The 18,496-nt window shown below is 38.1% G+C and overlaps 1 protein-coding gene across 1 annotated transcript; it reads right to left on the reverse strand.

The window, feature by feature from the left end:
- Positions 1–7,218: 7,218 nt before the first annotated feature.
- On the reverse strand, positions 7,219–17,873 carry LOC117657746 (vomeronasal type-2 receptor 26-like). The gene is made up of 4 exons (XM_087893267.1): positions 17,384–17,873; positions 17,025–17,194; positions 8,268–8,394; positions 7,219–8,136 (listed from the first exon to the last, which is right to left on the reverse strand). The coding sequence occupies exons 1-4, from the start codon at positions 17,871–17,873 to the stop codon at positions 7,238–7,240; spliced, it is 1,686 nt and encodes a 561-aa protein (XP_087749393.1). The 3' UTR covers positions 7,219–7,237.
- Between the last annotated feature and the right edge of the window lie 623 nt (positions 17,874–18,496).

Genomic DNA, 18,496 nt, shown 5'->3' on the forward strand with positions numbered 1-18,496 from the left:
TATCCTTTTATGCCAAACTCCCTGGGGTTCAAGAGTTACTTTATAACCAGATTGATACCTTCATTGTTGTTGGATTTAAATACTTTTATGTACAGTCCTTGATGTTTTGGCCTAGCTAAAAATAATATGGTGATTCCTGTAGGAGATAATTATTTTGTTTTTGGTGAGAAAATAAGTGATTCAACTGAAAGTTCAACTTTTTTTTTTCAAATCAGCAAATCATGATAAAAACAATCTAAGGGACATTGGCAATTAAAAACAGCCTCAAGTGTTGACATTCATGTTCATTCCTTACAATGGAGTAGGGTTCCCATTTTCCATACAAAATGAATAGAATTGTTTAGTAGAGAAGAGGCAACATTTTTTATATGTTAAGGTCTGATAAATAAACCAGTAATTTCTTTGGAGGTTTAATCCACATTTTCAGTCAAAGAATGTTGAAGAATGAAACGATAACAACATTTATGCTGATATTTGGAAAGTAGCATTAGCTACTTGAGTTTAAAGGGCCACCATCAGTGAGCTGTTGGACAGCAATACTTGGTCTGTTGTGTGGATATTTGGGTGGTTTTAAGGGTGGGGAATTGGGGTGGGTGGGAGAGTGTTTGGGGATTGTTATGTGTGTAGGACCTGGTCTTCGGGTGTTAAGTGAATTTCGTTGTATGGGTATACTATGTATACACGTACAATGACATTAAAGTTTATTTATTTATTTTAATAATCTACCCATCCAAATCTTTAGCTATTTATTTATTTATTTTATTAGTGTCCTGATTTGCATTATTTTTATAAATAACCCAAGGCAGAGAAGATATCTAACAGACTTTCCTCCTCATATTATATCATATGATAGATATGATATAGTACAGGGTTAGTATTCACTTATCTTCAGGACACTAATAAAATAAGTTCGAAAATGTGAGCACGTGCACGCTACGCTCACACATGCCTCCTCCAGACATGTGCAAAGTCTTCTGCGCATGTGCAGAGGTTCAAAAATGGGACGTGATGACGTCCAGGCAAGTGTACGGAGCCTCCCACCGCCGGCCCTACCAGATCGCATGAATTTCACGACTGATATGGTATATATGATATAATATGATGTGATATGACATGATAGATATCATAGGATGTGATAGATATGACAGCAGTTTTCCAATAACTAAGGCATTGCCACAAAGAAGAGGGGGTCAACCTATTCTCCAAAGCATTTGAAGGCAGGACACAAAGTGATAGATGGAAACTAATCAAGCAGAGAAGCAACCTAGAACTATGAAAAATTTTCCTGGCAGTGAAAATAATTAATCAGTTCGATGACTTGCCACCAGAAGTTGTGAGGGATCCATCACTGGAGGTTTTTAAGAAGAGATGGGACAACCCTTTGTCTGAAATGGTGTAGGGTTTTGTGCTTGAGCAGCGGGTGGGATTAGAAGATCTAAGTTCCCTTCCATCTGTGTTATTCTGTTATTCCTATTTTCCCCACAACAGCAAGAAGGTGGGTTGGGATGAGAGAGAGTTTCCATTTACCAACAGAAAGAATTGGCATTCTTTCAGTTTATATGACTCTCCTGGGTTAGGGAGAGTCCTGGAACCATCCGACAAGATTCTCCATAAAGCAACCGTCTCCAAGGAGCTTAGGAGCTGTGCTTCAAAGCAGCCTGTATACCGACAGCAGGAGGGTGGGGCTGCAATCACTTCGTTGTTGAAAAAGCAGCTGTTTTGGAATTTATTTTCCAAATGGACATTGGGTTGTGTCTTTAATTTCTCAATCACTTTTAAAGACTATCGATCTGTATTAAACTAAGAAAGTCTCTCTTTAGCCACAGCCTGCTATTCCGTTTTGAAGATCTGCAGCATTTTGGAAAAAGACGGCAGAAGGCAAGCTAAAATAAGGAAGTATGAGGTATCTTTAAAAAAAGAATATAGAGAAATATAAGGGCAGAAAGTTGTGGTTCTCGTTTATTTTTTGTAGCATGGTCTGCTTTGCTGTGGATGGCTCAAACATTCTGATTTTTATGATTCCTGATTGGCCAGTAATTCTTAAGTGTCTTACAAAAAAGCTACTCTTTGACTAAAGAGGGAGTTAAAGAGGAGCAAATTATTAGAGATGCATTTGAAAAATCCTGTAATAAAACCCACCAGTTCATAGACTAGCTATGCTCCAACTATGTCAAAAAATCTACTCAAACTACTTCAGGGATACAATTATGTGTAGAAAGATACAAAATCACCAAGGCAATTCAACAAATAGCTGACAATGTAGAGGAGTCAATTTCAATTTTGGAATATAAACCTGACACCAAACTGTATTATGATGGTTTAAACATAAATCTCCCAACACGATTGCAAGAAGAGTTTCCCCAAAATCTGCAGCTTTTAAAAGGACAAGTTTGGGACCGTTTTTCATGGATACTATGAAAAATTGAGAAATCCCGGAGAAGTTTATGACTGCTTAATAAACATTTGAGAAAAGAAAAAGATTTTATTTTATGAAGATAAGCTGGAAGGAGTAATTTAAACATGATGAGCCAATTGGAATTAGGATGGATTTTCATCGGTCTGATATTTGTAATAAAGAAAGTTTTAATGTAAAGGAGATTTGGAAATGCATTTTTTCCCCTTTATATATAATGCTTAAGTAATTCCTAAAGCTTGTAAAATATTACTGAAAGTGTATTTGAATGATCTATGTTAAGAGAACGTTAAAGAAAAAGATGTATTAGCTTAAAGAAAAGTTTAGAGTTTTAAAAAGGAAGTATACAAGAAGCAAGCTATTATTTTATGAGGCTAACTTGGAGGGAATGATTTAAATTTAATGAGTTAATTGGAGTGACTTGGAATTTTATTGGTTTGACTAAAAGCAAATTTTAAAGTTTGTATGTTAAGAAGACATTTTTTAAAAAGATGTATTAGAACTTTTTAGTTTTAGAATTTTTTTAAAAAAATGTTTCGTATTTTAAAATGGATAAAAAGTATTTTCCCTTTAAGATGAAAGAATTTGAAAGAATACAGTGAATTTTGTTAATAAAATTATTTTATTTATTTATTTATTATTCAAATTTCTATACCGCCCTTCTCCTTTCGGACTCAGGGCGGTGAACAGCCAAAATAAAAACATTTATACATAAATACGATTAAAAATAGATTTAAAATAATTAAATTTGGCCCATAGTTTAAAATTTATCAATTTAAAATCCATATCAAAATTTAAAACCAACCATAAAATCATAAAATCAAGAGAGACCGGCTAACTGAAAGAGATGAGTTTTTAGGGCCCGACGAAAGGTCCGGAGGTCGGAGATCACTCGTATCTCTGGGGGTAGATTGTTCCAAAGGGTAGGTGCCACCACAGAGAAGGCTCTCCTCCTGGGGGTCGCCAGCCGGCATTGTCTAGCCAACGGCACCCTGAGGAGGCCCTCTCTGTGTGAGCGAACTGGCCGGTGGGAGGCGTATTGATGGAAAAGCCCTCAATAGAGGGCATTCTAACAGTCCCCTTTTCCCCAGAGTCCGTACCCCCTATGGCACCATTAACAGCCAGACTGGCCTCCCTCCCTCCCCAAACCCCTCCCCAAACCCCTTAAAAATTTACACAAAGACAATTTTAAAAAACCCCTCAGCCCCCTCTTTGCGGCATGCCACCTCTCGGGATTCCAAAATCCGTCATCGAGGTAGGCCCTCGATAATGTGGGGGGCCAAGCCTGCGAGAGGGGGGAATCTCGCAGACCAAGAAGCTCCGCTGCTGTGTACGTCTTGCCACAGGGAAGACTAATTACCATTAGTGGTAATATATAAAGATTATTAAGTGCAAACAGAAATATATATTATTTCCAAAGCAAGGAAGAAAAAGCAGAAATGGTTAAATTGGTTGCTTTATTCAAAGAGGAAAATCTACCTAATCATGGTTATTTATTTGGAAATTACTTCTGGATGTTGTGCTTGTGATGAAAAAAATGAAACTTTGACTTTGGTTTTGCTGATTAGATAGATTGTTGTTATAGAAACGGCAAGTATGTACCAATGTGTAAAAATAAAACTTCAGCTTGTAATGTTATTTTTTTACTGGGCTGGAAGTTAATGCTTTTTTCTTGAACCAAAGTTTTATACATTTTTTGACAAAGACTTTAACATAATCTAAAGAATATTATTTCCTCTCCCACAACAAAAAAACATTTGAAACACAGAGAAGTTAGAGATTAGAAGCCTACATTTATGCTGAAAGACTTTTTAGTCGTGCAAGCAATTTTGGGGGAACTGGCTAAGATTATTTAAAAAAAAACATTTTATAATTTTTTATATTGTATGGTTTTATACAGGGGTGTTCCTTTTATTTCCATTCATAAAAGTGATAAATTATGTGTGACACCAATTAATAAATCATTATAATACATGGGACCCTTTTCAATGGGGCTGCCCTTGAAAAGTACCCAGAAGCTCCAATTGGTTCAAAATGCAGCCAGTCCATACGGTTTGGTGCAGATTCCGCTGTGCACAGATGTCATATTTATGGAGATTCTCAAACATCCAGGTGATGGTTGTTCCAAAGTGCCTTTTTTTTTCCCCCTTTGGCAAGGAGTATAAATCATTCCATTCCCCACCAATCCAGTCAGAGCTGAAGAATTTTCTTGGATGAGATTCAAAAGGTCTTCAAAGAAAACGAGAAAGTCTCATTGCCTCTTAAAAAATAAAGCACCTTTGGCACAGGTGTCACCTTTGCTGTGGGAGTTGCATTGTCTGACAATCTGCTTCTGGGTACAATTAAAGGTGCTGGTTCTCCCCTTTCAATGCTACATGGCTTGGGACCAGGTCATTTGAAGAATTGACTCTTCCTGATCACATCCATGTGATGCAGTGGAGCAGGGAGGCAGGGAACGTTGTGAGTCCTCCCTCTTAAGTCAGGACATCTGGTGGGACCCAGAAGAAGTCTCTTCTTCATGATGGCTCCCTCCCTCTGGAACATCATCCACACTGAGATTAGATTGGTCCCCACTTTGACCCTCTTTTGAAAAGCTCTAAGTACCTGGTTTTGTCAATAGGTTTGTGGAACCCAAAATAGGTTGGAACCTATGAAGTGCCTCAACTAATTGATTGTTATCCCAAGCGGTGTGTTTTTATTCTTTCTATATATTTTTTTAAAAAAATTTAAGCAGCTCAGAAACACTGAAAGTGATAGGGTGTCCATATACATTTTCTTAAATGTATGAATAAATAAATAAAACTCCTTCCAATGTATGTCATAAGGTTTATTCAAGGATTTTCCTTAAATTTCAATTGATAAAGCTGGTAAATTATGTGGGACATCATGCCACCAATGATGAGAACAGGGGAAGCATCCCTTGCAGAGAAGTCTAGAGTAACTAGTTTCTATCTGAATTAAGGTTTCACTTTCATTATAATTTGGTCCATTTTCCCTATCCATAGCATCTATTGTCTGTCCGTCTGTCTGTCTGTCCGTCTGTCTGTCTGTCTGTCCGTCTGTCCGTCTGTCCGTCTGTCCGTCTGTCCATCTGTGTGTCTGTCTGCCTGCCTGCCTCCCTGTCTCCCTATCTATCTATCTATCTATCTATCTATCTATCTATCTATCTATCTATCTATCTATCTATCTATCTATCTATCTACATGTCTACCTACATACTATTATTATTATTATTATTATTATTATTATTATTATTATTATTATTATTATTATTTAATTGGTTCAATTTATATGCCGCCCTTCTCCGGAGACCCAGGGTGGCTTACAATGATGGTTAAGCAATAGCCTTCATACTTTTGTATATCTGCTTGTATCTGCTTAGTAGGGCTTTCGCCCCCCCCCCCGCTTAAGTGGTGTTCTTTTTTATACAAAGTCAGTTTATTGCCCCCACAATCCGGATCCTCATTTTACCTACCTCAAAAGGATGGAGGCAGAGTCAACCTTGAGCCTTGTGAGATTTGAACTTGCAGTAATTGCAGGCAGCTGGTGTTACTTAACAGCACTTTAGTCTGCTGCACTACCAAGGCTCTTTTACACCTATCTATCATCTCCATCTAGTGAAGACTCAAAATTTTCCTTCAGGTTTTTTTCATCATTGTAGTCCCTCCTTCTATCAGAGAGGACCGTACATCTTTTTTCTAGAATTTGAGCTGAATTTCAGCTGATTTCCGTGAAAAATGCCAGACTTCTTATTCTAAACCAGGGACGTCAAACTCATTTCATTGAGGGCCACATCAGAGTTGTGTTTGACCTGGGGGTGGGGGCATGGCCAGGGTAGGGTTGGCCAACATGACATCACTTGTGTCAGGGGGCTACTGTAGTGGCCTGAGCACTCTGCCAGTAACAATGTGTTCCTGAGCTCAGTTTTCAACTGGGATGGCCTCCTGAAACTCTCTGCCAATGAAAATGGAGCTTGCCAATGAAAACGGGGGACCATGCGTGATCCGCGTGAGCTCCATTTTCAGCTGGGATACCTTTCTGCAACCTTCTGACAGTGAAAACAGAGCTGAGGATGGCTGTGTGCAGCCCTCATGAGCTCTGTTTTCACTGGCAGAGGCATCACAGGCTGGTTCTTTTCTGTTTCTGGGGAGGGGGGCCTGCAGGCAAATCTAAGCATCTATTCTAAACCAAGGGTGTCAAACTTGCCGCATCACATTGACATTGCATGATGTTTTGTGACATTTTTCCCGTTCACCGAGCTGGGGTGGGTGTGGCCTTGATGTGATGCATCTGGCCCATGGGCCACCAGATTGACATCCTGCATGCACCCCTCCCAAGCTCTGTTTCTGCTGGCAAAGGACTGTCATAGCTGCTCTCCCTGATCTCATCTTCCTCTACTGGAGACAATGGATCCCCTGAGCCTTGCCAGGCCACATAGGTGCCCCTGACATGAGTGACGCTGAGCTGGCCATAGCCACCCTGTTCATGCCCACCCCAGCCATGCCCACCCCAGCCACACCTACTGGCCCACCAAGGTCAAACACAACCCTGATGCAGCCCTCAATGAAATCAAGTTTGACACTGCTGAAATAGAGTGTTGAAAGGGACAAAGTGTTATATTCAACAACCTGGGAAATGGTTGAAAATGAAGCACCCAAGTACTTCTCTTGAAATCGGCAACTATAATAAACATCAGTGTTAAGAATAATCCTCCATAAATCCTCTTTTGAAAGAATTTTTTTATATTCCCTGTAGACAACAAGCAATATTTCTCTTCTTTTTTTTCTCAACAATTTCTTCGATCAAGGAAGATCACATGGGGTACTAATTTCTCTTTGTCAGTTGTTCCCTTTGGTTTAGATCAGGCCTGAAAACAATGACGAAGCACTTTGGCAGGAATATGCATCCCAGTAAAGCAGCACTGGAGGACAAGATGGAGAAGACCTCCACAACTATCATGGCTTTTCCTTTTGTGCTCAGGTAGGCTGGAAAGAAGGAGATCCACACACTGCAAAAGGCTAACATGCTAAAGGTGATGAATTTGGCTTCATTAAAGCTGTCGGGTAATTTACGGGCAAGGAAAGCCACAATAAAGCTGGCAATGGCCAAGATACCCATGTAGCCCAAGACACAATAGAAGAAGAAAGCTGAACCCTCATTGCATTGTAAAATCATTTCTTGGAACTCTGAGTGCATGTCCAATTCAGGGAATGGGGGAGATGTTGACAACCAAAGAATACAGATACATACTTGTAAGAGAGAGCAGGAAAGGACAGTAGAAAGAGCCAATCTTTTCCCCACCCATCTCCTCATCTGAGATCCTGGTTTAGTGGCCTTGAATGCCACAACCACAGTGATGGTTTTGGCCAGTACATTAGAAATGGCCACTGAGAAAGTGACACCAAACATTGATTGTCTGAGAAGGCAGGTCACCTTGCCAGGTTGGCTGAGGAAGAGGAAAGGGGAGAGAAAACAGAGCTGAAGAGAGACAAGCAAGGTGTAGGTGAGGGACCGGTTGTTGGCTTTGACAATGGGAGTATCCCTGTGCTGTATAAAAGTTCCAAGTACCCAAGCTGTCAAGAATAAGAAAGAAAGAGCAATTGAGGCCAAACCAATTCCTAAGGTTTCTTCAAAAGTTAGGAACACCACCGGTTTCAGGATACATCCATTGTTTTCTTCATTTGGATAATGATCTTCTGAACATTCAAAACAGTCATCCATATCTGGAAGAAAAATCAAGGAATTGTCATTGTAGTAATTCTATACCATTGAAACTCACTTAATAATATGCAGCCTAAGTTGGTTTAATAAAGGTTTCTTAAATTGAAAGAAAATTGGTAGAATACCTACCTACCATTTTGGTTTGAAATCTTCCCTTCTGGGCATGGAACACAGTCAAAGCAGCAGAATTGATTTCCCTCAATCCTTTTCTTCCAGGATCCAGGGAAACAAGGGTCATTACATCTGGAAAGTGGGAGAACCTGTTGATAATCATTAAAAGATTTTGAAAAAGGAGAAATGTAAAAGAGTTTGTGATGTTTTTCTTTATGGAGGAAAATTATTCTTGACTTCCACAAGAGTTTATCTACTTCATCAACAACTTAAAAATGTACTACTCAGAATAATGTAGAAATGGTCCTGTTTGAAGGTCAAGATGAGTAAATAATAACACATGGTGACAATCTCAGGAAAACATGTCCATTCGTATGATTTCAAACAGAAATGGAAACCAAATATGCAAACATGGCTTTTACATTATCATTTTGTCAATTTGAGGAATGTTTGATCATCAACATTTGAAAGAATACACCATTGTTTATTTAAAAGACAGAAATTAGACTTCTAAGGAGAGTACATTCAATATGGGATCATAATGGATTAAGGCATTGTTGATTCAATAATTTGATACCTGGTTAAAAACTATGTGCCAGACAATCACATCTTCATCAATGAGTAATTCTTTCCCCTTTGGTGCCTTGAGATCCATCTTTCCAACTTTGACTCTCTGAAAGGATCTGTTTGGAAAAGTGATCAAGTTGGTGATGTCAAATCCACCTGTTGCTTCCCCTTTCTCATTCAGGAACACTCTCTCCCCAGCTGAATTGTTAAAAGAAATGCCTTGAAGAAATGAATGGAGCTACTTGAAAGAGAATAGGAGAGGGAATTTATAGCAACATAATAGAAAAGAGAACATCATAATCAAGTTTCATTCAATAGTTCTTCATATTCCAATAACTGTTATTGAATATATACATTTAGAAATTTGATGATCAATATTGCATGGAAATGTACATGTCCACTCTATTATTTATTTGATGTTATTTTAAGAAAAGGTAAGCATGAACTGAAGCAGAATGAAAGTAAGCTTTTGGAATTATGTAACTTTCTTCAATTATGTTTTAGGTCCACTACTTAAACAATTAATTCAAGATAGAGCATATATAATATTTCCTCGTTGGTACAAAGTTATTTGAGAGTCTCAGGTTTGACTAATTTCCTTTCGCCAGATTTTGGAACCTGAGATTCAAGCATTCATTGACACATAGATGAGAGGAAGTGATTATTTCAAAGATAGGTTTGTTTGATACTCTGGATGCCACATGTAAAAAGGACCACTTCTATTTTATTCTTGTAAAACTCTGATAGAGACAGAAAACTTTGCTTGTCACTCATGAAAATTTCATGAGCCACAGAGAAAGTACTGGGAGAATAGATTATTTTTGGAAGATACAATGAAAAGTAATCTAAATTATCATTTTAACTATATTTTACTGTGCAAGCTATGGTGATTTATATAATAACTCCTACTGACACTTAAACCATAATTTATATAGTAGCTTCTGGATGATCAGAATAACAGAATGACAGAGTAATAGGAAAACAGAATAACAAGAGAAATCAGTTTTCTGTATCAGCAAGGGTTTGTTGAAAACAGATCATGCCAAACCAATATTATTTCATTCTTCAATATAGTGACTAAATTAGTAGACCAGTGAAATACTGTGGAATAATATACTTAAACTTCAGCAAGGCATTCAACAAAGTAGACCACAACTTACTTCTTGGTAAACTTGAAAAAGGTGGGATAGATAGCATCACCAACAGATGGATTCGCAACTGGCTGACAAACCATATTCAACAAGTAGTCCTTAATTGATTTACATCTACATGGAGGGAAGTAAGCAGTGGAGTACCACAAGATTCCATTTTAGGCCCTGTACACTTAAATATCTTCATAAATGACTTAGATGAGGGAATAGAAGGGGAGCTTGCCAAATTTGCAGGAATAGCTAACACTCTAGAAGATAGGCTCCATTCCCTCTAAAAAAGGGAATTCAATGTAAAGAAAAGTAAAGTCTTACACTGAGGTAAGAAAACCAAAAGTACATATATAGACTGGGGGAAACCAGGCTTAATAGCAGTAGCTGTGAGAGGGTTCTTAATGGACAACCAATTAAATATGAGCCAACAGTGTGTGGCTGCATCCAAAAAAGCCAATGCAATCCTAAATTGCATTAACAGATGAATACAGTCAAGATCAAGTGAGGTACTACTACTACTCTATAAAGCCTTAGTAAGACCACACCTAGAGTACTGCATCCAGTTTTGGTCACCACACTATAAAAAAGATGTTGAGACTCTAGAAAGAGTGCAGAGAAGAGCAACCAAGATGATTAGGGGACTGGAGGCTAAAACATACCATGAAAAGTTAGAGGAACTGGGCATGGCTAGTCTAGTGAAGAAAAGTACCAGGGGAGACATGATAGCAGTCTTCCAATATTTGAGGGGCTGCCACAGTGGGGAGGGGGTCAAACTATTTTCCAAAGCACCCGAAGGCCAGAGAAGAATTAATGGATGGAAACTGAACAAGGAGAGATTTAACCTGGAAATAAGGAGAAATTTTCTGACAATGAGAACAATCAACCAATGGAACAGAAGTTGTCTTCACAGGTTGTGGGAGCTTCATCACTTGAGGCTTTCAAGAAGAAACTGGACTGTCAGAAATGGTGTAGGGTCTCCTGTTTGGACTAGATGACCTACAAGGTCCTTTCCAATTGTACTAATCTGTAAGCAATCTGTATCTATTTTATACATCACAGTATAACAAGGTTGCAAGGAACCTTGGAAATCTTACACTTAATCCTACTCAAGGAGGTGACCCTATACCACTTCACAGAAATGGCTGTCCAATCTTTTCATAAAAATCTTCAGTGATGGAGCAAACACAACATCTAAAGGCAAGCTGCTCCACTAATTCATTGTTCTCATTGTCAGGAAATTCTCTCTTATTTCTATGTTGTTTCTTATACTTGATTGCACATGGAGAAAATATTAAGACTTTCCACATTGGGTTCAAAAAATCATTTTATGTCAAGCTGCTCATTGAAATAAAAGAAGTCTCCAATGCAAAGGAAATACCTGCCAAGCCTGCAGATTTGGAAGATCAGTTTTTTTATGCATCGTAGTTGTCTTCCTATTGAACCTCAACATGTATAGATCCTGCAAAGCATGAGCCACAGAATAAACAGCATTGTAGATACTGTAGCTTTGGCCAGTCATCTCCATTTCAAAGGCAGGTCCAGGAAGATCCTTCAGCTTCATCACCCCAGTGCATTTTCTACTCTGCATTTCTTGTGACTCTGATTTTGGAAATGAACAATCAAATGCTTGTTCCCAAACATCCTGCAGAAACCCATCTCTGTAGTCTGAAAGTGGATTGATGGTCTGAAGAAATTCCTTGAAACCTACGACTTCTGTTGAATGAACAGTGAAGGAAATAGCCCCATGGAACATCTGGAAGTCCCAATTGATTAGAAATCCTGACAATATGAAATCAATCTGTGCAGTCATGATCCACACCTTTCCAAATAATGTAGTTTTATTGCTGTTAGGATCTACTGGAAACACTACGAATCTTAGCCACAAAATTGTCAATGCTTCTCCATAGACAAGAACTGCATTGACTTTGCTATTCATCAAATGAATGGAAATCATTGAGATTGTTTGAAAAAAATCTTGGAATTCTTCAAAGTGGGCCAGTTGTGAAAGCCTTTCTATAAACGCTGAGCAGATTCCATTCTCTGAAAGTAAGGGCTCCATTTTCTGTAAGAATTTTTCTCCATTGTCATTATCAACAGCAAAAATCCCAATCCAGGTCCACCTGAAATGATGAAGCAATTGGATAATCCCAATGTACTGATGGTCTTCTTTGGGGACCATGAAATAAAGTGAAGAGTGCTTACTGGTCTCAAATTCTTCTTGGGGTAATGAGCCATATGTCAGCTGCAAGAAAGTGGAATAGTATTCTCTTGAGTTGTTAGATTAAATGCAATTGTCCAGATCTAGTTTTCATAGAAAATATATGCAAGGAAGGAATTGTTTTCCTGAAATTCTTCTAGGTATTAATATGGAAAGGAATTACTTGGAATTATTTCAAAGACATATAACTGATCAATTGTTTTCATAGAAGCAAAGAGTTCAAATCTTCCATCTGGTATGGAATTCATATTTGGCATAGTAGTTTCAAAATTATGCTAACTAATAGACCTTAAACCAGGAAGAACATCTTAACACAAACCTGAGACTAAATTTTAATGCTCCTTAATTATTCAGTTATTCAACGGCACCAGAATATAGAAGTTTTCTGTTTAATCCTTTGACAACTTACTTGTGGAATCTTGAAGAAACTTGTAATTTCAGCAATATGAGATGATGTGACAAAATCCAGCCCCCCAATGATAGCCATGAGATTCTTCTGACTATCACATTTGTAGTTAGGGACAAATTCCTGGGATTTGAAAAGCATGTCCAGAGTGGTGCGATAGGTCATCCTTGCATTGAGGTAACTGTCATAGATGTGGAACCCAAGAGTGATGTTAGGTAAGATCTGGGAGTCCTCATTGATCTCCTTCACAGCAAAGGCCAAGGCAAGGACGTGTTGATGAAATTTGGTAAATACACTGCAAATAGGTTAAATGTCCCCATTGAAAAAAAAATAATTCTACAACCTTGTACATTGGCATCATTTCTATATGAATAAGAAATTTTTTTTCTCTGACCGTAGTAGGAAGATTATAGCTTTGGTACAATGCTTCATAATACAGTGTTCAAATTTATTTTAAACAGCATTTCCATGACTTCCAACAAATATCTACTTCAACAAATACAAGTAGTGACTTTTTTCAAAGTACTATATTTATTGTCTATGAGATTTTCAGAAAATGTATATGAACAGATTCCACAGGTGTCACTCATTTACTGTATGTATGTTTTGTGGGGAGAGACAGTGCTTTACCTCAGTAAACATTCAAATAGACTTCTTGATCTGAAATTGTGTACATTTCATGTGAAAAACTTTAAAAGAATGTAAAGAAGGTTATTTCTTCTCTCATAACCAGATACAGTTGAAAGAAAAACAAGGCATAGATTACATTAAAAATGTTACATTTATGCACAAACAGCTTTTATTCATATAAAAGATTTTTGAAGGTCTCCGTAAGATTTGATAAAGAAAATAAAATTCTTACATTGGTACCTCGTAAGGTGTTAAAGCATGGTTTTCAACAAATTTCATTTCATAAAAGTGGTAAAGGAAATGAGATGCCATCCCACCAATGATGAGGTCTCCAGGCTGGTACCACTCATGTGGAACAAGGAAAGCATCACTTGCAGGGCAGCTCAAAGTACCTACTTTATGCACCAAAAACATCAAGAGAAACATTTTGGTGATCTTGTTATTGTGAAAATGTTTTGCCTTCCAGCCTTCCCATAGGGAAGCATATATAACCCAATACTTCATCTAAAGGTAGATGTAAGGATTATATTTGAGAATACATCTAAGGAGAAAATCTATCATTTTCTGCTTGAAGATCCATGTGAGTACAATTTTTTATCTTGAATATCACAAGGTTTTGAACAGATAGACTGGCAGAAGAGAACAGAGGTGGATACTTGAAACAATGAATCTTAGAGAGCTGTTATTACCCCTTGTAACAAACTCTTTGTGACTCAAGACTTATTTTATAGGCAAACAGAAATCTTCATTGTTGTTGAATTTCAATAGCCTTCTGGGAAGCCTTTGATGTTTTGGCCTATAGTAATTCCTCTAGGATATAATTGTCTTATTTTGATGAGGTAATAAGTAGCTGATAGTTCAGCTATTTTTTTTAAAGGTGCAAATGCCAACAAAAGTAATATAAGGGACATATGCAAGAGAATATATATTTAATTGTTATAATTGTAGAAATAAATACAAAGGTTTTTTTTCCCAAGATGACACATTTATTTTTGACTAATTTTTCACAAAATCAAATATGAACAAATCCAGCAGGTGTCAGTCATTTATTATACGTTTCTTTTCTGAAGAACAACTATGCAGAACATTTTTTAAAAAGTGACTCTAAGCTCTCTAAATCTCTTCAAATAATTACTTGCACCAACGTTTCATACAATATCTCACAAATAATTTAACACAGGGGTGTCAAATACAAGGACCACGGGCTTTGGCCCGGCCTACCCAATGCAAAAAGAGGAAAAATGTCAGCAGTTTGGGGAGTGGCGTAAAGATGGCCACACCCACTCAGTGGGCCACACCCACTCAGTTGGCCATGCCTGGCTGGCCCCCTGATGCACAGCCCTGATGCGGCCCTCAATGAAATTGAGTTTGACACCCCTGCTTTAAAAAATTCTAAAGAATATTATTTCTTTTCCTACAATTAGAAACTTTTCAAAAACAGAGATGTTATAGATTAAAAATGAAGCCTACATTTTTGCTGAAACACCTTTTACTCATATAAGAAAATTTGGGGGAACTGGGAAAGATTATAAAAGGAGGGGAGAAACACCTTTTACAATGGGATGCCATAAGGTTTTATACAAGGATGTTCCTTAAAGTTCCTTAAAGTTCCATTTGGGGGTACACTGGTACACTGCTATGATTTTACATCATTTTTAATTGGATTACTGATTTTAATTTTGTATTGTATTGTGATTTGTATTGAAGTTGTCATTTTGTAAGCCGCCTTGAGTCGCTAGGGAGAAAGGCGGCATATAAATCGCAATAAATAAATAAATAAATAAATGTGATAAACTATGTGTGCCACCAATTAGGAGATTATCAGCTCTACCTGGGACTGTTGTGGAGGTTAATAAAATCAATGAACTGTGAACCTTTGTCTCTATGAATTTCTACTTTAACAAATGAGCCTTTAAATCATTTAACAGTAAATGATTTTTTATTTACATAATAAAAACATAACAATATCTATGCAATTAATAAACGGCAGTTAGTTACTTTGATTAATTATCCTGTCAGCTATATATCTACATCTATATCTATTCTCTCTAAGCTATGTTATCTATGACTATTCTTCCTCAGAAGAAATATTATTATAAACCACCAGAACTGCTCTTCTAACAGACTTCCAAACTGCTCACAGTTTTTTAACGGAAGATCCTAGAAGAGTTAAGACCTAAGACCTAAGACCAAATAGCTAAGATGAGTGAAGATCGAAGAGCAAATAGTTTCTGACAAGAATCTCCTTTTATACTGCTAACTATGACAGTTAGGGTAGGACCCTGGAGATTCAAACCTATTAGCTGCCCTCTGATTGGTTTACGTATTTGTCCATTCCAAAAGCCATTAATAGGCACAGCTATAGAGAAATACATTTTCTCTAACAGGGACTCTACATGGGGCTGTCCTTTAAAAGTATCCATAAGCTCCAATTGTTTCCAAATCAGCCACTCGTATGGTTTTGTGCAGACTCAGTTGTGTCACCTTTCCTGTGGTAGTTGTATTGGCTGACAATTTGCTTCTGGGTACAATTCAAGGTGCTGGTTGTCACCTTTAAACATTGCTTGGAATCAGGTTATTTGAAGACCTGTCTCCTCCTGATCACATCCATGTGATCCAATGGAGGCAGTGGGCAGGGATAGTTGTGTGTCCTCTCTCTTAAGTCAGGACATCTGGTGGGACACAGAAGAAGTGTCTACTTTGTGATGGCTCCCTCCCTCTGGAACATCATCCATGCTGAGATTAGATTGGTCCCTCTTTTTTAAAGCCCTGAGCACCTGGTTTTGTCAATAGGCCTGTGGAACTCAGAAGGGGTTGGAACCTATAAAGTGGATCAACCAATTGATTGTTATCCCCAGCGGTGTGTTTTTATTCCTTGTATATTTTTTAAGCAGCTCAGAGACACTGATAGTGAGTGTGGGACCATATAAATTCTCTTAAATAGATAGATAAAAAAGAACTTGCTACAATATATGTCATAAGGTGTTATTCAACGATGTTCCTTAAATTTTAATTTCTAAAACTGGTAAACTATTTGGGACATCATGCCACCACTGTTGAATTCATACTGGCGGGCTTCTCATGAGGATTCCAGTTTAGGAAAACACAGGACAAGTGTTTTCTCAGGATGAGAGAGCAGCAAACAAAAAGCTACAATCTCTTTTATTAGTTACCCAAATACAGCGTCATCAGAAGGCGTTATTATGGCTACACATCTCATATTACATACAAGAGATAGGAAAGCAATGGTAAAGATGCAAAGCAAAATCTAACTCTGGCTGCTTGGTACCAGATACTACCAGGCGAGAGGCCCATCTCCATTATCTGATTCTCAGGAATGTGTTTACAAAGAGATAGGAGATGTGTCTGCTTTGCTTCTCAGGAATGTTTATACAAGGAGATATCTTTGCTTTTGCAGGCACAGCCTATGTTATAAACAAAGAGAGAATGAATAGGGCCCTTCAGAGAGTATCCATATGAACCCGCTTTTCATAGTCTGGTTATTTCGGTGCTAAGCTCCATACAAGTGTCCAACCAGTTAAACTGGTTTAAACATGTATTATGGCCACCGCATTCCCACATTTCCTCTGTTTTTGTTTTTTGCAACAGGGTTCAGCTGTGTTATTATGATGTTTTCTTTATGCCTGGGAAACATGCCTGTCATCATAGCAAACAAAACAGGAATATATTGAATACATACAAAAATAAGCAAAGCAATAAGAAAGGCATACAAATGGTTATACATGTTATATATGATTATAGTTAGTTTCTTAAGTCATAGGGAGATTGTCTCCTTTATTCCCCTGGTCCCATTACCACATATGAATCTAACTCAGAATCTGTAAGTTCTTCCATAGGGCGGGGACCAAGTTGATCAAGAAGATGTTCTGTCAAAGCTAGTTCCTTCTCAACTTGAATCTCTTTTACCGCTCTGATAGATAATTGTCTAATGATTGGTATCACACATGGGATGAACGTTAAACCAGCTATTGCGCATATGAACAAAAATATCATTTGCTTAATCCATCCGGATCCAGGCACCCAAGAAAACCACATGTCAGGAGTTTGTAACCTCTGAGTTATCTTGGAAGCCCTATCCTGTAATTCCCGAGCACCTTCTCTGACCACACCTGATTTGTTCATGTAAAAACAACAATCTTCACCTAAAAATATACATGTTCCTCCTTTTTCTGCTGTCAGGAGGTTTAAGGCACGTCGGTTTTGTAACACCACAGCAGCCAAGGAGTCTATTTGATTTTGGACCTCAATCAAAGTGCCAGCTATTTGATTCAAACTTCCCTGCAACTCCTCTGATATCTGTTTAAACTGGATTACAGAGTGCGTGACGCCGGCTACTCCTGTTCCAACAGCTGTTCCCATCCCTAGAAGCGCTAATAGTGGGATGAGAATGGGAACCCTCTTTTGAACATGTCCCAAAAGGGGAACAGGGATAGAGTGCTCAGCACTGACAACACCCACTTTAGGAAAAAGGTGGGCTAAAGTACACACTCCTGTCCAGTTTGCTGGCAAACACAGATATGCATTTGTTCCACACAAGAAAAACACTCCTTTTTCTTCCACACATGTTCCGATGTTCATGGAGAAGGCATGGAGTCTACGGTTGTTTTCATTAGTCCAGACTCCCATAGTGCCTGCTACAAACATTCCCGCTAAAGGTTGTAATGGGATTTCTAGTGATAGGTCCTTCTGTTTATCTCTGAGAATCGGTCCTTCAAAAATATATTGAGAGGTAGTATTTCCCGGTGGAAAAAGGATACATATACCTGCCTTAGACTTTAAATTGAACCAAATGGGAAATCCTGGAGGGTGAAATGGTCTTGGACAGCTTTCCACAGACAGATTCCATCCACCCCACCTGTCCTTTCTAAAGTGTAGTTCTGGTGGAGTTGAGAAAGTAACCTTTTGTTGAAATTTGCGGTAAGCAGAGGGAAAAACTCCCTTTGTTAATTTTATGTCCACCAAATTTATTTTTGGGCCTATATATATATTGCTGAGTGACATTGTTCGTCTTTCAGGGATCCTACAGGCCTACCGAGTGTCTGATGTCTCTTTACACATAAAGAAGGTGTTCCTATGAGGTCTACACCTGTAGCAATTGGGCCTGTGATAGGAAGACGACTTTTTCCCAATCGTTTGAATGCTTCATAAAAATCTCCTTGTATTGGTGAGACAGGTTTTTTTATCTCTACTATCCCTTTCAAGGAGAATTGTTGCCTTTGTTTTTACCCAAAGTTGTGATTTTACAGGAATAGCATGATAAGATGCAG

The sequence above is a fragment of the Pantherophis guttatus genome, chromosome 4, assembly GCF_059756535.1.
Source record: "Pantherophis guttatus breed Tessera chromosome 4, ASM5975653v1, whole genome shotgun sequence".
Classification (NCBI taxonomy): Eukaryota; Metazoa; Chordata; class Lepidosauria; order Squamata; family Colubridae; genus Pantherophis; species Pantherophis guttatus.

What these genes read in the sequence shown, in the direction of transcription:
- LOC117657746 (XM_087893267.1), bottom strand. Translation starts at nt 17,873, where the DNA reads ATGTTTGTAGCAGGCACTATGGGAGTCTGGACTAATGAAAACAACCGT. An exon ending in AGCAGAAAAAGGAGGAACAT is followed by an intron (nt 17,195 to 17,383) that starts GTATATTTTTAG and finishes TATGCGCAATAG; the next exon opens with CTGGTTTAACGTTCATCCCA. An exon ending in GAAGATTTCAAACCAAAATG is followed by an intron (nt 8,137 to 8,267) that starts GTAGGTAGGTAT and finishes TTTTTCTTCCAG; the next exon opens with ATATGGATGACTGTTTTGAA.